This window comes from Trichomycterus rosablanca, chromosome 6 (assembly GCF_030014385.1).
Source record: "Trichomycterus rosablanca isolate fTriRos1 chromosome 6, fTriRos1.hap1, whole genome shotgun sequence".
Lineage (NCBI taxonomy): Eukaryota > Metazoa > Chordata > Actinopteri > Siluriformes > Trichomycteridae > Trichomycterus > Trichomycterus rosablanca.
Window position 1 is genome coordinate 17,588,070 of NC_085993.1, and position 24,068 is coordinate 17,612,137.

Here is a 24,068-nt window from a genome sequence, read left to right on the forward strand (position 1 = left end):
CCACGCTCTGTTAAAGTGTGGTGCTCTGAGTGGCTGGTGGTCATAGACTGCTTTGTCTGGATAAGGGAGGCTTGCTCCAACTCTGGGAATCACAAGCCTGACTTTATTCTTACTGACTGCCCATATAATCAGGTTATTGAGGCAGTAGAAACCTTTACCCATGAAGGCGGGTGGGTCAGGGCTTTTGAGCTGTGTGCATGGGTGAGTGTACTACACTTTCTTCTTTTAGATTTTTTAAAATAATGCATATTCTTAAGCTAAAGTATTTACCATAATTTCAGACTTTATTCAAGCCATTATATGATAGACAGACACATTTTGCATAAACTGATAACATTCAAATAATTGTACTTTTCATCTCTATTAAACCCAATGATCCATTCCAAACCCCTGGTTTGCTGAGGCCCTGTGATGGATTGGTGTCCTGTCCTGGGCGTGCTACTGCATTATGCCCAGAGATTCCAGAGGGAACTGGACCCAGCATGACCAGGATAAAGCAGTGGTTCAACAAGAAAATAAAATTTAGGTTAATAGTGTAAAATATTAAATATATTTTCTGTTTTCTTTATTTTTATTTAAAAACCTGTAATCTTTTTATTTATCATTCATGAGCTATCCTAAGTTTTGGAATTGGGTCCAGCATCATTATTTAAATCACATTTATGTACAGTATATTCAGAATCTTCCAGGGGGAACCGGACCCAGCACGACCAGGATAAAGCAGTGGTTAAACTAGAAAATGAAATGAAATTAAGGTTAATAAGGTGAAACATTAAATTTTTCTTTTCTTTATTTTTATTTAAAAACCTGTATTTTTTTATTTGCAATTCAACAGCTGTCCCAACTTTTTGGACCCGAGTTGTATTTTTTTATTTTGGTACAGCATTATTATTTAAATCACATTCATGTATATTCAAAATCTTCTGCCATGACTCCAAATTATAATGCTTGTGTTGAGAGATATCTAGCTGTAAGAGAATGTAACTGTGGCTTCACCATGGCTACTAGTGTTCTTAGCTTTATCATATACTTTGTCTATTTTTAACATTAACCATGCGTCATCCAGTGCCAGAAACTGCATGAGCACATCTATTTGAAATAACTTAACAACTTGCACATTTTTAAGGTGGGTGTAGATCTAGACATAAAGGCTAAAACAGCCCTGCAGTATCCAATCTTAATGAGTGCTGTCTTTGCAGGATGACAGGGGTTAGTCTAAAGTCGCAAACTAGTTTAAAGAGTGTTGTCTGCCAGTTAATTACCCTAACAACACACCAAATACATGTGACACACATGTGCACAACTAATCCTTATTAACATGGGCAATTTATGATGTAAATAGTACAAAAAATGACAATTCATGCAATGCGTAAGCCCAACAAAGTGGAAATGCGTTTTATTAAACAACAGAAAAACGATGATGTAATACATCAATGAAAGATGTAAGAGGCAGTAGCAAGTGTAAGTCCATGGTATATCTCAAATGAACAAACCCTCCCTCCACGCATAACATATGAAAATAAACCAAATATTCAAAACACTGTACAGTACCACCAGGTCAGTTTGAGACTCCTACATCATGAGCGTCAAACCATTGAAGCTCAACTAACAAAAGGCTTGAGAACCACTGGTGAAGTGAAGTGAAGTCTCCTCACAGCAAAAAATGGTTTGGTTTGATTTCTCGGCCAGGCTGTCAGGGAATTTGCTGTGTGGAGTTTGCATGTTGTCCGTTTGCCCACATGGGTTTCCTCCATGTGCTCCAGTTTCCTCCTACTGACTGCTGGTCCAAAGACATGCAGTCAGGCTAATTGGAGCTAGTGTGAGTGTGTGGGTTTGCCCTGTGATGGACTGGCAACCTGGTGTTGTCTACCCTTCACCCAAGAACCCTGACCTGGATAAAGTGGTGGTAAAACTATTATTAAATGAATTAATGTTTGGAAGAAGTCACTGTTAAATATAATAAAGAATATGAATATGTAATACGTATAGGGCAGATTTACAGTACCATGTGCACTCTATTGTACAAACAACCATCCCTATCAATATTTCAGGATGATTATACATTGAAATCAAATTTAAAAGTGTTTGATTAACACCAGGATAAAGTCAAGCTTCTTCCTTGGCCTTTTGTAAATTTTAAGTAGCAAATTGCAAAGTAGATATCCTACATCACTACTGCAAGAAAAATATTTTCATAACTAAAGCAAGTACTCCAGCAATCCACTACATACATTCAGGGCTTGTATAAGAGGATTGCATTTTGTGTAAATAGTGGTAAAAAGTGGCCCTATTCCTTATTTTGGGGGTTTTTGGTCTGTTGGTCCTGGATTCTGTAAAATTGATTTGAGACAATGTTCATTGTAATATAAATAAATTTAACTTGACTTGATACACATAACTTATTCTGTACAATACCTGCACATCTGGACATTAAAAAATTATTCTTATTCTAAATTGAAATGTTATATGCCGGAATAATACTTGAAACATTTACATTAACGGACTCACAGTAGATTATATTTTATTGCTGTATATCTGTACATTCATAACTTTATATGTATATATTGAACAGATGGTGCTAGTTTTATGTAAGATTTATGTAAGCAAATGTGTGTTTTGTATTTAATGTGTGTTAAGGGACTATGCAGGGACTTTATAACCAACAGCAAAATTTGAGCAATGACTTATCGGTTAACCAGTTAATCATTTACATCCCCAAAACGGTGACAAAAACTATTTTCTTTGTAACATTTATTTAATTACTTGTTTTACACTTTTACTCTGTTCTTGACTGACAAATAGTAGAACAGTGCAGATGAGAAAATCGATTATAAATATTGAGGTTTATACAATTTGCTAAAAAAGCAGACTTAAAGGTTGCAAAACAGTATGTGAATGGTTGCGATTGAATGTTTTTATGTGTTGTTACATCCCCTGAAACATGTAATTTTTTTTATTTTGACGTTTTAACTACATCAACACAATGTTGCAAATGTCAAAATTAGCAGTTATCTGAACTTCACCACGTGGTTGTGTTTGCTGAAAATATTAAATACACTTTGTGCTGCTCGTCGATGCAAACGCAAACTATTCAGCAATGCAACTGCAATGCAAAACATTTATTAAAATAAATTAATAAATAAATAACGCGTGTGGGTGTGTGTGCGTGCGCGTCTGCGCGGGCACGCGCTTACCGCACTCGAATAGCAACAGCTGACGTCGGGCGCAGTGACGTCAGGTCGTAGCGCTGTGCCATGCGTGCTGAGAGCTGGCACTGTGTCGCTAGAGCCTTTATGCTGTTGTTATGAGAGAACGAGGCCTCGGATTGAAGTGAAAACTTGTCCCGCCGCTGCCCCGGCACACCTGCTCATGGAGGGCATGGACGTCGATCTGGACCAGGAGCTCATGCAAAGGTTTAGCTGCATGGGCACCACGGACAAAGATGTGTTGATCTCCGAGTTCCAGAGGCTGCTGGGCTTCCAGCTGAACCCGGCCGGTTGCGCGTTTTTCCTGGACATGACCAACTGGTGAGTTCGAGGAGCCGCAGCGGCCTTACCTGCCTGAGCTTGTTTTGACAGCACTGACTTCTGACATTTTTTGGGGGTGTTTATATGCACTATAATTACACAATATTACACTATTCAAATATAGAGTTGTTCTAGGTTCCTATTGAGTTGGGTTTATGTAGATGGGAATTTGGTATAAATTGGAGGGGAAGACAGTTTAGTCCTGTTTTGGTTAACCAGCAAATGTAGCTAAGCTATCGGTGCTGTGATATAACTGAGCTAGGAGCGGTATAGGTGAGTTGTTAAAAAGTACACAGGTAACGTAAACCACATGTACAAATAATTTAACTTCTGAGCAAAAGTCAATTAAACTGACCGTGATTAACCATGTCTACGCTTATTGAGCATTTTAAAAAATCTGTTTACTGGCTGCAAGGAGCAAAACATACCAAATGTTTATTAACGACACTTAGCCAGGTAGCGTTAGCATTCATCTGTTTGTCAACATAACGTAACACTTAGCTTGTTAGCATTGCTAGTCTAGTCACGATTTAACACTCAGTCAGTATTTTAACGTCTGACACGAATTTAATTTTGTAAAATGATCTTTAACTGTTGTAAACAAAGAAAAGAAAAAAAGAAAAATATATTTTAAGCATTATTAATAATAACGTTTACTTTGTTTACATGCTCTGTCTTAGGTCAAAGTTACATAACAGTTCACCGAGCTCTTCTTACACATAATGACCTGTCTACATTATCTTTTTTAATCACCTACAGTATACAGTTATTATTTTTATTAAATGACTTTATAGCATTTAAATACTAAGTGTTTTATTGCTGGATGTAATGCATTGTAATAACACCAGCATTACTGCTTTTGGTCTCCCCCAATTTCACATGTCCATTAGACTTTGTGTAATGTATCGTAAGGTCAGGTTATGCCATCAATGTTCCATACATAAATCAAATAAATATGACTGCAGTTTGTTTTCTATTCATTTGCTGTCTAGCACTCAAAACAAAAACAAGGGCTTGGGGGTTGTCAAGGCCCTGCAATAGATTGGTGTCCTGTTCTTTTTGAGGAGGAACTTTTACCTGTCATACTTAAGCGATTAAGTGGGTTATAAGCCAAAACCATGAGGTGCTTCACAACACATCTTAATGGCCTCTAGTATTTATTAATCTACATATTTAAGTTGCAGATGTTGCTAGAGTACCTGTGGCAGGTTCAGGTGCCATATAGAAAGGTAATATAGTTTATTATAATGAAGTAATTGTACCCAGTTGTTTTCCGTACACTTCAGTTGTTCACAATCTGACAAATTTCGACTTTTAAATGCTAGTGAGCTTAAACATTTAGTGACAGTGTTGGTCAAGTTGCTGCATAAGTGCAAAAAAGTCAATTTATAATTAAAGAGGAGAAAGGGGTACTGAATACTTCAACCTTATGTTAATGTAAAGAGTATTACTTAACATTGTCTGAGCTTTTTAGCACATTTTGTATGTTGACCTACTTTATAGAGTTTCTTTCTTTATCAATAGGAATCTTCAAGCGGCTATTGGTGCATATTATGACTTTGAAAGTCCAAACATCAACACACCATCAATGTCTTTTGTAGAAGATGTTACGATTGGCGAGGGCGAGTCTGTGCCTCCTGACACACAGTTCACAAAGACATGGCGGATACAGAACACAGGTTTGTGTTAGCTTTGAGCTAGTCTTTCATGGTGTCTGTGGCTCATTTAAAAGTCTTATTTTTATTGTTAAGTTATGCATTGCTTTTAAAAAAAAATTACCATTCATGGTCTTGAATTTAAGCTTTTTTGCTTTATTAGTTTTTTCTTTTATCAAACCTTGAAAACACTGATTAAAACCAGAAGTTGGATACTACAATACTCCAAGTAGCTGCAATGGTGGATAACCCAAGGTCCCTTAACAAGTACAGGGGTTGGACAATGAAACTGAAACACCTGTCATTTTAGTGTGGGAGGTTTCATGGCTAAATTGGACCAGTCTGGTGGCCAATCTTCATTAATTGCACATTGCACCAGTAAGAGCAGAGTGTGAAGGTTCAATTAGCAGGGTAAGAGCACAGTTTTGCTCAAAATATTGCAATGCACACAACATTATGGGTGACATACCAGAGTTCAAAAGACGACAAATTGTTGGTGCACGTCTTGCTGGCGCATCTGTGACCAAGACAGCAAGTCTTTGTGATGTATCAAGAGCCACGGTATCCAGGGTAATGTCAGCATACCACCAAGAAGGACAAACCACATCCAACAGGATTAACTGTGGACGCAAGAGGAAGCTGTCTGAAAGGGATGTTCGGGTGCTAACCCGGATTGTATCCAAAAAACATAAAACCACGGCTGCCCAAATCACGGCAGAATTAAATGTGCACCTCAACTCTCCTGTTTCCACCAGAACTGTCCGTCGGGAGCTCCACAGGGTCGATATACACGGCCGGGCTGCTATAGCCAAACCTTTGGTCACTCGTGCCAATGCCAAACGTCGGTTTCAATGGTGCAAGGAGCGCAAATCTTGGGCTGTGGACAATGTGAAACATGTATTGTTCTCTGATGAGTCCACCTTTACTGTTTTCCCCACATCCGGGAGAGTTACGGTGTGGAGAAGCCCCAAAGAAGCGTACCACCCAGACTGTTGCATGCCCAGAGTGAAGCATGGGGGTGGATCAGTGATGGTTTGGGCTGCCATATCATTGCATTCCCTTGGCCCAATACTTGTGCTAGATGGGCTCGTCACTGCCAAGGACTACCGAACCATTCTGGAGGACCATGTGCATCCAATGGTTCAAACATTGTATCCTGAAGGCGGTGCCGTGTATCAGGATGACAATGCACCAATACACACAGCAAGACTGGTGAAAGATTGGTTTGATGAACATGAAAGTGAAGTTGAACATCTCCCTTGGCCTGCACAGTCACCAGATCTAAATATTATTGAGCCACTTTGGGGTGTTTTGGAGAAGCGAGTCAGGAAACGTTTTCCTCCACCAGCATCACGTAGTGACCTGGCCACTATCCTGCAAGAAGAATGGCTTAAAATCCCTCTGACCACTGTGCAGGACTTGTATATGTCATTTCCAAGACGAATTGACGCTGTATTGGCCGCAAAAGGAGGCCCTACACCATACTAATAAATTATTGTGGTCTAAAACCAGGTGTTTCAGTTTCATTGTCCAACCCCTGTAGGTGCAATGTGGGTTGGTGCCATCAAAAAGTATACAGTTTTATCATACGTTTATTTACCCTGTACAACATTAAGCTGATAAATTGACCAAACACATCTGGGATATTGTCTAGCAAGCTGTGAGAACTCCACCAGTATTCCACACAGATCAGGCAAATCTGTTATTATAATAATAATTTTAGTGGGATACACACTGTTAATGTCAGGTCAAGGTACTTAAAAGGAAGATATTTGTCTTGCTGTAGGATAGTTTTTTAGCATCTTAATGACTTTATTTACATGAGACATTGACTTGTGTCTTGTAGGCTCAGAGTCATGGCCCCCAGGCGTTTGTTTGAAGTACATCGGCGGAGATCAGTTTGGTCATGTGAATATGGTGATGGTGAGGTCTCTGGAGCCACAGGAAATCTCAGATGTCAGCGTGCAGATGCACAGTCCAGCTAATCCAGGCATGTACCAAGGCCAGTGGAGAATGTGTACAGCTACTGGACTCTTCTACGGAGGTAAGAAGCCACATTACACTGTGGGCACAGACTTTCAAGTTTCCATGATTTTTCACACCTATGATAACATGTTTCTAAACTGTACATTAGTATGCAAAGGAAACGTGTTTAAATGACAATAAACTTTTCTGATTCGGATACAACTTTTGACAAAAGGTACACATTACAAGTACATGTGATACACGTGCAAGTACATGATTGATTATTTTAGCTGCACATACCATACAGAAAAACCTTGATGGTATACAGTTACTTACTATAACCACCAGTACCCCATGTATCAACAGGACAAAACCTTTATAGGACTTTCATTGACCAGATGATGCTTAGGTGATAAAGCATTCTCAGCACTGTAGTGACACTGCTGCTCCTACTACACTCATACAAGTACACAAACACACACTACTATGTCAAAAACAGGTTAGTGCCATTGCAGTGCTGAGAATGGTCCACTACCCAAATAAAATCTGGTCATTGGGGGTCTAACAGGGGTCCCTTGTAGATTAATAAATGCTGAACATGGGGGTAAACAAGAGCAGTAAATGGCTTATAGTCAATAATTGACTTGCAAACGGGGTGACTTTACATTGAACAGGGCACAAAAACATGGTATGTTTAACTTGTTGGTAATAAATTTGGTTATCCTTTTTGGGCCAAGGGGCAAAGCATACCAAAGCGACCAGTATGGGTGGAAAAACAAACTGATTGGTCAAGAGCAGTCATGACAGACTTGCTACTGGAGCGCTATATTTAAAACCCAACAGCAATAGTTTTTTTTTATGAAGTAGTTCTTTTAAATGATAAATTAAACAGGACTACTGAAATTTAAAAAACACACTGTCTGGAAAGGCCAACAAAGTACACTAATACAGCTATGCAGACAATCTGTGACCAGACTAATATACTCATTTAAAATTAAAGAAGGTGTGCATAAGTGCCAAACAAACAACTCTGTATTTGTTCTATTAGCATTAGTAGTCATTTATTGTTTTGTTTTTTTTATTTGTTATTTAGACGTAATCTGGGTGATCCTGAGTGTGGAGGTTGGTGGTCTGCTTGGGGTCACGCAGCAGCTGTCGTCCTTCGAGACAGAATTCAACACTCAGCCACATCGCAATGTAGAAGGAGACTTTAATCCCTTTGCCTCACCACAGAAAAACAAGCAAGATGCCAATGAAGATCATCTAAAGGACCCCAGAGGCCCTTGGGTAGCCCCTCTGGACTCCATTCAGCCAGATCAAAATGGACTCTCACACAACTCTGTAAATATTACACCAAATGGTCTACAAAGCAACTTATCGGTAGTGACTTACAGCCAGGTATGTACCGAAGGTGGGAGGAGTATTCTCTTTTAAATAACACAAGTATGTGCACAGTATTTGTTTTGTAAATAATAATAACTATAGAATTATAATAACAAACCACCAGGAACAGTTTAAAATTCTATTCGTAATTCTGAGAAGAAATAAGGCACACATAAAAAGAACCTGTACTAGCCAAGAAATAGCTGCAACTGGCTGTAAATCAACAAACACACACATTTGGTAAAAATGGATTCTTATGAATCAGTGGAGTTTGTTTTGCTTTCATGCTTTTTAAGGAAACTACAGTTATAAATCTAATGTTTTTTCCTTCAATGATTTTGGCAAAGTATCTTTCAATAGTGGATTTGTCAGTGATTAGTGAAAAATATGAGGGGAAAATACAAAAAAGAGAGACAAGGTTATATTGTCTTAATCAATATAAAACATCAAACTTTCATATCAGGTTTTTATACTATATTATATGCAAAACATCATATTGTGTACATGGCATTATTGAAAGACATTGGATGAACATAAACATCTCAAGCAGATTTAGTTCAGCTGTCAAAATGTAGATTTTAAGTGGTAGCCAGTAGTAAGCAGCTCTGTAAAGGGCTAACCAAACCAGCCAATCAGAATACAAAGATGCAGTTGGTTTAACTGTCTGCATTAATCAAACCATCATTTTTTTGTCAGTTAATGGTTTCCTCTATAATCACTAACATCCCTGGCACAGCCTATTTTAGTATTGTTGCTGAGTATGTGCTTCCCTTAATGGGCACCTTTTACACATCTTATAATGGCTACTTTCAGCATGATAACGGGTGAAGTCATACCAAACCGGTTCTACAAACATGACAGTGAGTTCAGTGTACAAACCTTATTTTCAGAACATGTTTGTTATGTTTAGAGCACTATTAAATTCACGTGGAAATTTGCTTAATTTCACAGCAGTCATTAAAAAACCCTCATAAACTGAATGGTAAAATAAATAGAAGCTACAATACACAGCACAGCCTACCTTAATAGTTGAAGGACGACATTCTGCATCTACTGAATTGGTTGGGAGTTTTCCAAACTTAGTTACCTGAGGAGTATTATTAGCTGCTTTAAACTTGTTGGACATCTTGGACATTTATTTAACCAATTGCTAGTGTAACCGAGCATCCTTAGAGTTTGCTGAGTTTATAAAGAAAGAAATAAACTGTACATAGACAAACTATCGGGAGCATAATACTTTACTGGCTTGTTCTTGTGAGCACAGACTACGTGATGATCATGTTGAGAAACACACTTTTACATTGACTATGGAATCCCCAAAGGGACAAAATGCACTCAATACATAAACACACACATCAAACTTTGTCAGTACCCTACACCACAGAAAGGTCTGTTACACTACCTTAATTATGATGCCATATGATTGCTAGGACTGCCGCATATTGCCCCTCATATTTCGTACACTTTGCGAATAAAATATGTTTACTCGCTAAACACAAACCTTAAATTTTGAATTTCACTGCAGATTGCATATTTCATGGTCAGTGACGCTTTTTTCACAGCCGTGAATTAGCTAGGGCCTTAGTTATTTATAATCCTCTAAACCACTCTGGTCCCAAAAAGGTGTGTACGAAAATTATATTTTGCATAGGTAAGCTTTAGTTCACTGTTAGAAATCTATCAAAATATAAAACACATCACTGAGCTTTGGATCAAACAGTCTTTGTGCTTTATTGATTAATAACAGCTTAACAGAGAACATGGCAGTAATGAAGATCAGTAAAATGATGATTGATTTTCCCTTTATAATGAGACATCTTGATATATACCACAATCATGGCTTCTGTTTTGTTTAATGCATAATAATGTGTTTTGTTAAACGCATTAAAAAAGTTCTCATGTTAAATGGGTTAAAATTTTCAATTAAGTCTGCAAACAAAACTGTTGCCACTGAAGGTGGGTAAGGGTGCATTACAAACCGGGACTCTGCAGAGATCTGTACTAATCATTGAAATCCATACTTAGAGAGGGTTTGCATTTTATTTCAGTCCAAGTTATAATACGACATTGAAAAAGAATAAAAAACATAATGATCTAATTTGCAGTCATGAAACAAAAGTCTTAATGTGTTGCATCGAATCATTGGGAATTTGGAATTGTAAATCCTCTTTGTCATTGTGGTGCCCTACAGGTATGGTACGCATTCAGATACAGAACTATCTGTACCAACCATGATATTGTCCGTTTCCAGTTGCACAATGGTGTCCATAAAAGTAGAAGTTCACTAAAGTTGTACATACGCTGCACAAAAACTGGAAACAAAGTAGCCTCAACAGGACAATTTTTGGATTGCTTTGCCGCCGTTGTTACGGTCATTATTTTGGTCTTTAATTTTCTGTAGCCATGTTGAAGTTTGTTTTCCATAACTTGAATGCAGCCAGTTGCAGTTGGGTTATAAATGTGGTGCTTGTAAAGTCTTATCCCGGTAGCAGGAGATCAAGATTCTGCAGTGTTTCTTACAGCATCAATACAGTCAGCTTCAGTCTGCTTGGTGCTATCTAAAAGTATAACCAGGTTTAGCATGGGTACTTAGGTACCGTACAGCTCATTTGGCAGTGGAAACAACCACTAAATGTGGGATCACGCGTTTAAAAATCAATCAGATGGAGCTTAGCATGGCTTAGTGTGATATGACTCTGTGTGGGAACCCAACACTGCCAGGTGATCAGAAGAGCCGCAGATTGGCCATGTGTCGGAGGGGTGTGTGGTGATCCGGCTTTCGTTGATACAATTGGACGTTGTGCGAGCGAAAGCGGATTCACAATTGGGAATAGAAAATGACTAGATTTTAAACATAAAGGGCATAAAATCAGAAACGATGGGGTACCAAGCAGTGGAAAAGAGGCATCCATTCCAACAGGCAGGTATATAAAACTCCACGCAGTGAGTGTTAACTTTCGGTCACTTTTTTTGCAGAGTCATCCTGATAGTGCTGACTGTGTGTCTTAGGTTTGCAGCATTATGTCATACATTCCATTCCAAACCTGTTATTACATGGCACACCCTAACCTTAAATGCTGAAAAATATTAGTTTCATATTTAAAAGGTTTTTTAGGATTTTGTATAGCTATTTAAAGTCTATAGTTATATAGGACAAGTATTATTTAACCCTATAAGTAGATTAGACTAAAGTATTACCTGGTGTAGGTGGTGGGTGGCTTAATTCACAAGGGTTTGTTGTACTTGATGGGAGGGGTAATTATGAACCTCAGCAAACTGAAATATGTTGACTTACTGTGTGTGTTAGACTGTCCATTAACACACTCATTTGATATGACACATTTTAGCTGATTTAAAAATGGCAGAGAAAAACCTATCAATCCTAAAGTATTAAGGCAGATTAGTGGATGCAAAGACCTTCACTGCTTGGCTTAGGGAGTGTTTCAAAGTGTACTTGAGATATGCTGTACAGAAAAAAATATGTAATCTGTTAAAGAATTGGTTCTCAACTCCAGTCCTTGTTAGCAATTGTATTGCACAACTGAAATGTTTCGCTTCTACTAACATTTTTTTCAATTCTGTGGAGTGAGGCTGGATTCACTACTTTGCCGATTAGTATTTCCACCTTGCCACTGTGCTTAACATTCGATCTGATTAAACTTTGACCCAGTTTGGCGATTAACTTGTCTAAGCACAGTCAATGAAACTTACCCAGAAGTAAGAAGAAATACGGTGTGGTGACTGAACTATGATAAGGAGTATCGGGTTTGCTTATAGTCATCTTATGTTTCTTAATGCTGGAATCTTTTGTTATGGCTTTGTGGCTCTTTCATAAGGTTTAATTCACCCTTTAACAAAAAGTTTCATGAACTCACTTCATGAAACTCATGTCTCCAAATGACGATTATTGCAAAGCTTGATTGGTTTAAACTAAAATACAGTTTATACAAAACTGGGGTGGCACAGTGGCTTGGTGGGTAGCGCTGTCACCTCACAGCAAGACGGTCCTGGGTTTGATTCCCAGGTGAAGCGGTCTGGGTTCTTTCTGTGTGGAGTTTGCATGTTCTCTCAGTGTCTGCGTGAGTTTTCTCCGGGAGTTCCAGTTTCCTCCCACAGTCCAAAGACATGCAAGTGAGGTGAATTGGAGGTACAAAATTGTCCATGACTGTGTTTGACATTAAAGACTTGAACTGATGAATCTTGTGTAAACAGTAACTACCTGTTCTGTCATGAAAGTAACCAAAGCATGTAAAACATGACATTAAAATCCTAATAAAATAAATAAATGTCACAGTTTTGTGCTGATGTTAATGCCAGAGGAGAGTCGGAACTTTGCAGTTATTAAGTAAGCAGAGCATTGGTGACTTATGCTTTATACATCTTAGAACTATTCATTTTACATGGTCTGCTATTTTGTGGCTGAGTTGCTGTGGTTCTTAAACATGTCCGCTTAAAAAAAAAAAAAACCCACTCACAATCATGTCAGTGAGCTTTTTAGAACAACCCATTCTTTCAGAAATGTTTGTAAAGGCAGACTGTATGGCTAAGTGCCTGATTTTATACACATGTGGCAAAGGGACTGATTTTTCAGTGACTAGGCTGTTTTGTCCATCCCCTCCTAGACATTAGCCAATCTTGTCCAAGCAGGCGCCCGACCGGCCGATAGCAGCGCTGAGATTGGAACCATGGATCAACTAGTGTACTTTACCACTACCAAATTATATAAAAGAAGTCTTAACCCAAAAGTAGCACAGTTGATATATGGTTTTAGTTAAAACTGGTATCTGATGATCTCTGGTGTAGTGGTTTTGCACATTACTGTGCCATTTTTCCAACCCACAGCGAGGCTAGTTACTTTCTCTCTCTTGCAACCATGGATTTCAGCAGCATCGTAGATGAACGTCTTATAGTTGATTACATGCTTTAATGTTGTCAGCTAATTAAAGCCTATATGAGGTGGGATCAGTTGTCTAGAAGTTCAAAGGCAAAAACAAAATTGCCTGGTCAACATTTTCCACAGATACTAACTTGGCCTGGGTGTTGAGATGGAGTGTTCTTTGGTTCTAATTTTTAAAAGAAAAAAATCCAAGCTATAAAAACTGTTTTATTTGCCAGATTTTTATTCACAAGATTTCACTTTTTTAAATGTTAAATATGCTTATGTCCACTTTCCAGCTGGAAAACACTGACACTGAGAACTATAGTTATAACACCTGCTTTGAGTAATATGGGTAATGCAAATATGTGTGTATTATTAAAGACAGTGTTTTTATTTTGTCCTAACTTTTCATTTTGTCTCTCTCCTCCATCTCTCCAGGGCTGCCACGGGCCCTACCCATTTGAACAGTCTTAGGAGACAAATTACCACCTGCAGGCTGCTCATTGGAGTTGTCGCTCTGGAATCCCCTTTTTTGTGGGGTCACCGAGGGGACTGATAGATTTATTAAAAGACTTGGCAACCTGACGCTCCCCTTGCATCACAACAGAACCTAAGATGTGGGCAAGGCTGTTTGGATCTGAAACAACATTCAGCTGGTGTTACGCACCCGAGTTACGCATGTGTGAATGCTAAATTAAGATGAGTGCTAGAAATCCTCGAAGTCAAATACACAGGTTTTTTTTTGTTTGTATTGTCACGTTGCAACAGTAGTCAGATGGGGCTGTGTGTGTGTGTGTGTGTGTGTGTGTGTGTGTGTGTGTGTGTGTGTGCGTGCGTGCGTGCGTTATGCGTGCTTTTATGCTTGTGTGTGGACCATGCACAAAAAAGTGATAAAGCCATTGAAGATTTTTTTGCTCTGCAAGTAGTTTTATATTTTACATCGTTCTTTATCTTTTACGGTATGATCTGATTTTATTGCGACAACACTCACTTAAGAAATGTAATTCTATATTACACTATACACCTCACATTTACATGTAATTTATTAAGATCCTAATAGTCTTTGAAAAGAGGTTCATTAGTTCACTGCAGTTTCAGGATCAGTACACAGACATAGCAGCAATGCTTGTCAGAGGCCAGAAGATGGAACTGTTTAACCTATGAACACACATGCAACTGAAAAGCTTAGCCAGCCCCTTTATCACAAATGCACTGAGCTTCACAGCTCCCATATTTTACTGTAGTCACTCGTGTGTGTTGTTCATTTATCCTTGAGGTTTTAAGAGCAACCCTTGGTTTAAATTTCTATAGCTCTTAAGTATAGTATTAATGTATGGGCTCAAGCATGCTGGGTTATTGTTAATTTTTAAGTGCATTGTTCAACACCATTGCTGATCTGTTTTTGTAGTTCATTCCCAGAACATTAGACACAAATTATTAAACTTTTTAAAATTCATGTGATATTTCTACACAGAGTTTGTAACACTTAATGCACACAAAAGTCTAAATGCATAAATATTAATATTTCCTGGAATTGTTTAGCCCAAATCGTGTTTACACAACAGTCATAAAATATAAAGAATATGAAATATTTAATATGTAAGAGTATATAATACACATGTATTTATAGTAATAATTTATACTAAATCAAATTTCAAATTTGTAACTGATTTTCCCACAGTGTCATTTCAATGTTTAATGTTTATTAAATAGGACAAGCTTTCTGCTTGTGCAGGATCCCAGTCCATTAAGTCATCATGTAAAACAAGCCATGTACCTCATTTTCTTTTTTCTTTTTTCTCTCTGATCAGTTACACTAAGACGTTGGAGTTCAAACTGCTTCTCTTGCTATTCTTTTGCTCACTGATGGTTTACTCATGACACCTGTGCTTTGTCTTTATGTTCACAATTGTTCTTGTTTAAACCACTGATTAATCTATGCAGTGTTTCAAGGGGGTATCTGATTAGATTTTTTTTTGGTAAGAGAAGAGATGTTAAAATCCTGGCTTGCCATAAAGATTGGACAGGTAAAAAATTCCTTCAGCATCTCTATGCGAATGTTACCCGCTGCCTACAGCTCATGGGACGGTGTTATGGGTTCGTGAGGTTTTTTTTTTAGTGTTCATCCCAAAAGTGTGCAGATGTAACTGTTTCCAATGTAACGATGCTGTCAGTTTGAATGAGAGGCTGAGTTCAGTGGAGTAACTCTTGTGTGTGTTTTGTTTTTACTTTTTTCTTAATTTCTTTTCTTTTCTTTTTTTGAATTTGCGTTTATGCATGGTGGCATGGTGAATGGATGAGCTGAGTGCATAGAGTTCTATGGTAGCACATTAAACGAGAAAAGAAAATACAGAACTGAAATCTTTTTTCCTGTATGTGTAAATGAACATTTCTATGATTAAATCAACACTTAAGAAGAATAACTGTTGTTATTGGAATTTTATGTTTATTTAGTGGCTTTTTATTGGCCTAGTACAGCGGTCCCCAACCTTTTTTGCACTATGGAACGGTTTCATATGAGATATAATTTCACGAACTGGCGGGGGTGGGAGGATTAAAAATAAAGTTATACATCGAGCATAATAAAAAACACAAAGTGCATAACAATACTACTTACCAATTACAGAAAATCAGTGGAAACCCTGAGCTTTTTTTTACTGCAACGAGATGCTCCCACCTAGGGAGACAATAACACCTGGAGTGTGTTCCTTACACCGATCAGCCATAACATTAAAACCACCTCCTTGTTTCTACACACACTGTCCATGTTATCAGCTCTACTTACTATATAGAAGAGGCCCCTTTCACACTATTTTTCAATGGTCAGGACCCCCACAGGACCACCACAGAGTAGGTATTATTTGGGTGGTGGATCATTCTCATCACTGCAGTGACAATGACATGGTGGTGGTGTGTTAGTGTGTGTTGTGCTGGTATGAGTGGATCAGACACAGCAATGCTGATGGACTTTCAAACACCTCACTGTCACTGCTGGACTGAGACTAGTCCACCGACCAAAAATATCCAGCCAACAGCGCCCTGAGGGCAGCGTCCTGTGACCACTGATGAAGGTCTAGAAGATGACCAACTCAAACAGCAGCAATAGATGAGCGATCATCTCTGACTTTACATCTACAAGGTGAAACAACTAGGTAGGAGTGTCTAACAGAGTGGACAGTGAGTGGACACGGTATTTAATACTACAGCAGCGCTGCTGTGTCTGATCCACTCATACCAGCACAACACACACTAACACACCACCACCATGTCAGTGTCACAGCGGTGCTGAGAATGATGAACCACCTAAATAATACCTGCTCTGTGGTGGTCTTGTGGGGGGTCCTGACCATTAAAGAACAGCATGAAAGGGGGCTAACAGAGCACGCAGAGAAACAGATGGACTACACTCAGTGCTCCTATACGGTAAGTGGAGCTGATAAAGTGGACAGTGAGTGTGGTTTTAATGTTATGGATGATCGGTGTATAACAGGATTCATAAAAATAGCAGCAGTTATAATCTGCTAATTAAATTAGATTTCTGTTACTGCTCTTAGCCATGTTTGGCAGAATGTAAGCTGTAGCTTAGCAGGTGTACATGATTGATCCATAATTAAGAGACATATAAGTAAATGTGGCCATTATGTAAACACTAACAGCTGTGTGCTGTACGAATGGGACCTTCTGCAGCATATGTTCTCAGTAAATGTTTCCAGGGACAAAAATAGTGCTACATGCAGGCTTGTCATAATTGTTTCTGAATGTTATTTTTTTTTACAGTTAAATTACGTCTTAAAAGAAATACATATGGTGAACATTTCATAAAACATAGTTTCATAACAGGGCTTTGACACTTTACTCTTTAATATACTCTGGTGCCAAAATTATGTGCACACCTGACCATCCATGGCCTTGTTGGAAATTCCAATCCAAAATTGTAGACATGATTACGGATATGGATTATTCTTTACAAGTTTTGACTAAACCCATTAAAAAGTACATGGAACAGTTGCGATGCTGAGGTAAAGCCCACTTGACAGACCCTTTTTCTTTATTTTTTAATTACGTCTTGCCATATCGACAAATTTACTATGAGCATAAAATTACAGTTTTGGTTTTCTTTCTGACATTAATAAAGACTATTATTCCATGTACGTCGAGGTGGAGCAGTTCAAATAAATAAATATTCCATGTATGTTTTAATGGCTTTGGTCAAACTGTTTTTTTTTTTTTATAGGGATACAGATATGTTATCACCAATTACCAAAAAGCATGCATGCATTTAGACTAATCAAAACAATTTTAGGTTTACTCTGACTGGAGAAAATAAAAATAGAACATCTTGGTTATTTAGTTCATCATGTTTGGTTGAGAATATGATCCCAAAAATAAGCTATATTCTATTTATTTATTAAGATTTTAATAAATAAAATCTTTGGACTGTGGGAAGAAACCTGAGCTCCCGGAGAAAACCCACACAGACACCGAAAGAACATGCAAACTCCACACAGAAAGGACCCAGACCACCCCACATGGGGATCGAACCCAGGACCTTCTTGCTGTGAGGCGATGGTGCTACCCACTGAGCCACCGTGCTGCCCTAAAAATAAGCTATACACTGCAAGGTATGAAAAAAGCATCATGAGAAGGGCTGCTGTTCTGCAAGCAGTATTGAGGCATAACATGTGATATGTACATGTACTGTACATGTGCCACAATTCTGTTAAAGAGCCTAATAGCTTTGGGGTCAAAAGACTTTCTGAGTCTGTCTGTAGGGCAGCTCTGTGACAGTAGTCTGTTACAAAACACACTTCTCTGTCTCAGAAAAGTTTTGTGCAGTGGGTGGTTTTGATTGTCCATAATGGAAAGCACTTTGTACAGAGTCTTTTTCTCTGTCACAGTTGCTAGTGATTCCAACTCTATTCCGACCACCGCTCCGGCTCTCCTGACTAGTTTGTCCAACCATGTTGCATCCCTATTCTTAATGCTGCCTCCCCAGCACACCACCGCATAGAAGAGAGTGTTAGCGACCACAGATTGATAAAACATCTGCAGGAGTTTCTTACATATGTTGGAGGACCCCAGCCTTCTCAGGAAATACAGCCATCTTTGTGTCCTCCTGTAGATATTGTCTGTGCTTTCTGACCAGTCTAGTTTATCATCCAGCTGCAGACCAAGATACTTGTAGGTCCTTACCAACTCCACATTAGACCCCTCAATAGAGACTGGCTGCAAGGGGAGCCCAGATCTACAGAAGTCCACCACCATCTCTTTAGTTTTGGATGTATTTAACTGAAGATGGTTCAACCGGCACCAAGCAACAAAGTCATCCACCAGTCATCCACCAGATGCTGTAATCACCAACAACAGGTCAACTTTGAAACAAACCACTTATTAACACGTATTGATAATTTTGTTGTATGTATTTTTTTGAACCCAGCATATTTTCAAAAATGAAATATTCATTTCATTTCAACAGCTACGAAAAAAAATTAAAACTCTAGTTTTAAGTAATTGAGTTTGATCGAGTAAATGTTAAATGTGTTGCTCTAAAAAGATGATGAACGTTGAAGGCCGTGCTGTCACGCAGAGTGCTCAGACTGTCTATCTTGGTAAATATTTGCCAATGACTTTCTGTATATTATAACACTCCTTGGATGGCACACCTATCCCAGCAGTGATCGTGGAAGGCCTTTTAATCAAAGACGTGTTTTTCTTGGCACAAACTCAGTTATACTCCCTGCGGATGATGAATTTATAACCAGCCATGATTATAAAGATAAAAGTTGGCATGTTGTCTAGGTTGAAAGTGTGCATTTTATGCATGAACACTGTATTAAAACATGTTCATATTGTGTAAAAAATACCTGCCATTGTATGCAAATTACAGCTTTCAAGAAATAATGAGCTTTTTTTAGCAGAACTGTCTTGAATTGCGTTTTTATTTATATGGCTGTAAGGTGGGTGTCCGCATTTTTGGCCTTAAGGTTATTTCTTGGTTTTACTTTTCCGTTGAGAGTAAAAGTTAATAAGCTTGCATTAATTACTCATAAATTGTGGTCTGATCTTTATCCAAGTAATAATAATAGGCCTCCTTATCTGCAATATGTTGTAGCATCTCCCAGTTGCACACATCTTTGCTTTGATTCTTACTAAAGTCTTTTAAATACAACCCCAAATCAGAAAAAGTTGGGACAGTATGGAAAATGCAAATAAAATAAAACTGCAGTGCTCCTTACATTTACATTGACTTTTATTTGATTGCAGACAGTTTGTCTGTTCAACTTCATTAGTTAAAATAACTTCATTCCTGCATTTCAGGCCTGCTACACATTCCAAATAAATTTTGGAAGGGAACAATTTAGGGCTAGTAATGAGGTGAAAAAACTAAATAATGTTTTGCAAAGATGATCAGAGGATCTCCAGTTTGTCAACAAATGTGTGAGAAGATGATTGAAATGTTTAAAAACAATGTACCTCAAAGAAAGATTGGAAGGGATTTGCATATTTCTCCCTCTGTGGTGCATAATATCATTAAACGATTCAAGGAATTGGGAGGAATTTCAGTGCGTAAAGGCCAAGGGTGCAAGCTTAAGCTAAACACCCGTGATCTTCAATCCCTGATACTGATATAACCACATGGGCAAGGGATTACGATGGTCAGATGAATCAGCATTCCAGGTCTTTTTTGGAAAAAATGGATGCTGAGTGCTCTGCACCAAAGATGAAAAGGACCATCCAGACTGTTATCCGCAAGTCTAAAAGCCTGAGTCTGTCGTGGTATGGGGCTGTGTCACTGTGTCAGTGGAGAATCTTGAAACTAAAAATGCGACAACGACGACCCCGTACTGTTGCACATCTTAAGACGTGTTTGCAGGAAGAATGAGACACAATAAAACCTGAAACACTAAATCACTTTGTATCCTCTGTACTAAAATGTGGTGAAAAGGAATGGCAACATTACAAAGTGGTAAATGCTGTACTGTCCTAACTTTTTTGGAATGTGTTGCAGGGGTTGTACATTTCAGTCAGAACATGATTCACTGTTTATAAAGCATAGCACATCTGTAACTTACAGTATACCGCTCATCTCATCTAAGGCAGTTGCAAGTTAACTGCCATCAGGCTATTAAATTGAATATGTTGTATGTAAAGGCACTGTGCAGGTTGTAGGTTGAACCTGCATACATTTATATGTACTCACTAGATGATTTTTTTTATTTTAATATAGCTATTTAATGAACATGGTTATTTGGTGTTATTTTCCAGCTGTGTTTAAAATGTTATTTTTCAGACGTGTTTAAAATGTTCATAGCTGTTGATTTTATCAAACTTTGACAGCTTAGTACAATAGAGAGTAAAAGCAGTGAAGTCAAACTTTCAGCTCTTAAAGATGTCCTCAGGCTTATGACAACACACTGAGTCATTTTCGTAGTAATAACAAAGACAAGAAGATTAACCTGTATTTGCAACAGAGAAAGTTTTTCTCTTTGGTGGCCTCCTGCTGAGAAGATATGACAGTACTGAAACAGTAACTGTGTACTTGTAAAATCATTTTAAATAGAAATAAGTTCTTTAAAAAATCATTATAACATGGCTGGTAATGTACAGTACAAAATTATTGCTGATCTGAATTGCAAATATGTGCTTGTATGAGGGATTCTATTTCATGTGTGTGTGTGTGTGTGTGTCAATGCCGTTCATTTTGATCAGTGTTTGGCACTGAAGTGTGGTAGATTGTTTTACTGTCTGCTTTAGATCTGTGTCAGTGGGTAAAGTTAGAAAGGAAAAATAAGCTATATAGAATAAAATAGAATTGTCACTATACACAGGTACAATGACATTTTGAATGGCATCTCTCCAATATATATAAATATATTATATATATCCAAAATATATAATATATATATCCAAAATATCTGTACCTGTCAGACACAAAAACACAATTAGCTAGTCAATACTTTATTGCTTATTGCCGGTAAGATATTTAAGTTACTCTGTGAGTAATTATTAGGGATATAATTGATGACCTGACATTTGGTCAGTTTAAAAACTTTGGCATTAATTGGCATTTTTATTGCTGGCTGTTGCTTTAATGTGTGATAGTTTTTTAGACTGACATTCACTATGATCAAAAACTTTTTTTAATACTACCCCAAATCAGAAAAAGTTGGGACAGCATGGAAAATTCAAATAAGACAGGATGAACCTGAGATATTTCATGTTTTCTCTGATTATTTTCATTGTATTTATTAATAAACATCCATTCCTGCATTTCATCCCTGCAACACATTCCAAAAAAAGTTGGGACAGTAAAGCATTTACCACTTTGTAATGTTGCTATTCTTTTTCACCACACTTAAAAGACGTTTAGGATACCAAACGATTTACTGTTTCAGCTTTTATTTTGTCCCATTCCTCCTGCAAACACGTCTTAAGATGTGCAACAGTACGGGGTCGTCGTTGTCGCATTTTTAGTTTCAAAATTCTTCACACATTCTCTATTGGGGACAGGTCAGGACTGCAGGCAGGCCAGTCCAGTACCCGTACCCTCTTCTTCTGCAGACATGCCTTTGTAGTGTGTGCAGCATGTGGTTTTGCATTGTCTTGTTGAAAAATGCATGGATGTCCCTGGAAAAGAGGACATCTTGAACTTGTACTTTTCTGTATTAATGCTGTCATCTCAGAAATGTAAATGACCTTTGCCAAGGGCACGGAAATTTAAGGAACACTTCATTTACATTTTCCATACTGTCCCAGCTTTTTCTGATTTGGGGTAGTAGCTTCTACATAAGTATTTTCTTGTTGTAAAAATTCGCAAAACCTCAAGTTAAAGTGTTGTGTAATGTTGTCTAGCAACCAGACTTCATTTACAGTTGATATATGCACAAATGAATATTATTTGTAAGTTACATTAACACTTACATTGTTTATTCAGGTTTGAACACTAAAAAACAATAGTGATCAAAACTACTGTACGTCTAGCAGTGTGTCAGTGTCATGTGGGTTAGCCATTTATCAAAACAAAGCCAAATTAACTTTACCTGTTTCCAAAATCACAGTGATTGTGCAACTAATATGCAAATTAATTCTGTTTTATACAAAGTTGAACTTGCCTTTAAACATTTCCTCCCCCACACGATATATTTGATAAAATGCCAAATTTTTTACAGATTATTTACTAAATCTTAATTCAACCTCTATGCAAAGCAAATTATGAACTTTACCTGTAGCCAAACTCAGCTACATTTTGACTGATGACTCAACAGGACAATATTGAATAGGTGTTTCTTCATGTACATGATGTGGACAGTCACTTTTCAGGCCAAAAAGTTCTTATCTATGTTATGAGAATGTTGTTTTAGAGTGGGAAGGTGAAAAGGGCCAATTTTGTCCCACTTACGGTTTTTCTAACTGCCATGCAAATCAACCCTCTCTGAGAAACGGGCTAAATAAACAGCCATCACAAAAGAGACATTTGGCCTTTCTCAGACAGAGGTACAACATCCTTGGAGGATGTTCTACAATGTTCAACCCTAATTCCTCAAACGTTGGGATAGTTATGAAAAAAATTTCATCAGGATATTTTGTAAAATGCAATAAAAACAAGAATCTGTGATTTGTTAATTCTCTTAAATCCTAATTAATCTGATGAAAATCACAAAAAAAGCTTATTAAAAGATTATTTGATCCTTTATTCATCCTGAAGGAAAGTAGTTTAGCAGAATGAGGAAAAGAAGAAAAACAAATACAAATAGTGTAAGTAAAGTCTAGCAAATATAAAAACCCAAATGAGAAGAAAGTAGGAACTGTATGGAATATGCAAATAAAAAAACACAGTGTTTCTTACAATATATTTCAGGTTTTGTCTGGTCAACTTCACATCATTTGTTAATATTTTAACAATCTATCAATCTATCTATCTACACACATCATTTTCTGCATTTCAGAGGTTTAGGGCTACTTATAAGTTTAAAAAACTAAATAATGATGTGATTCCAAACAGGTGATATCAACAGGTGATTGTAATCATGATTTGGTACAAAAGCAGCATCCAGGAAAGGCTGAGCCCTTGAGAGGCAAAGAAAGGCAGAGGATCTCCAGTTTATCAACAAATGTGTGAGAAAATGAGGAAATGTTTAAAAACAATGTACCTCAAAGAAAGATTGGAAGGGATTTGCATATTTCTCCCTCTACGTTGCCAAATGTCATTAAACCATTCAAAGAATCTAGAACAAAGGACAGGGACACAAGCCTACGAACACCCGTGATCTCAGATCCCTTAGACGGCACTGCATCAAGAACTGTTATTCAAATTTTTGTGAAGCACTACAATGCAGAGTTACATTTACAAATGCCACCTACAACTTTACTGTGCAAAAAGAAGTCTTATGTTAAACATGTCTTGAAGCGCATCAAGTTCTCTGGGCTCAGTGGCATCCATGATGGACCATCACACAGTGGAAAAGTGAATTGTGGTCAGTAGTTCAGATATTTTTTTGGAAGAAATGGATGCTGTGTGCTACTGACCAAAGATGAAAAGGACCTTTTAGACTGTTCTTGGCGATAAGTCCAAAAGCCAGGGTCTGTCATGGTATGAGGTTGTGTCAGTGCCCTTGACAAAGGTAATTTACACTTCTGTGAAGGCAGCATTAATGCGTT

At 37.8% G+C, this 24,068-nt stretch overlaps 1 protein-coding gene across 1 annotated transcript; it reads left to right on the plus strand.

Moving 5' to 3' along the window:
* The first annotated feature begins 3,271 nt into the window (after nt 1-3,271).
* Nucleotides 3,272-15,832, plus strand: ilrun (inflammation and lipid regulator with UBA-like and NBR1-like domains). The gene is made up of 5 exons (XM_062996687.1): nt 3,272-3,527; nt 5,052-5,206; nt 7,029-7,226; nt 8,241-8,545; nt 13,848-15,832. Exons 1-5 carry the CDS (start codon nt 3,370-3,372, stop codon nt 13,881-13,883), a joined length of 852 nt encoding a protein of 283 aa, XP_062852757.1. The 5' UTR covers nt 3,272-3,369; the 3' UTR covers nt 13,884-15,832.
* The last annotated feature ends 8,236 nt before the right edge of the window (nt 15,833-24,068 follow it).

Excerpts from the sequence above, each read along its gene's own strand:
- ilrun (XM_062996687.1), top strand. The coding sequence starts at position 3,370 with ATGGAGGGCATGGACGTCGATCTGGACCAGGAGCTCATGCAAAGGTTT. Across the intron at positions 3,528-5,051 it reads TTCCTGGACATGACCAACTG|GAATCTTCAAGCGGCTATTG; the intron begins GTGAGTTCGAGG and ends CTTTATCAATAG. Across the intron at positions 5,207-7,028 it reads ATGGCGGATACAGAACACAG|GCTCAGAGTCATGGCCCCCA; the intron begins GTTTGTGTTAGC and ends TGTGTCTTGTAG.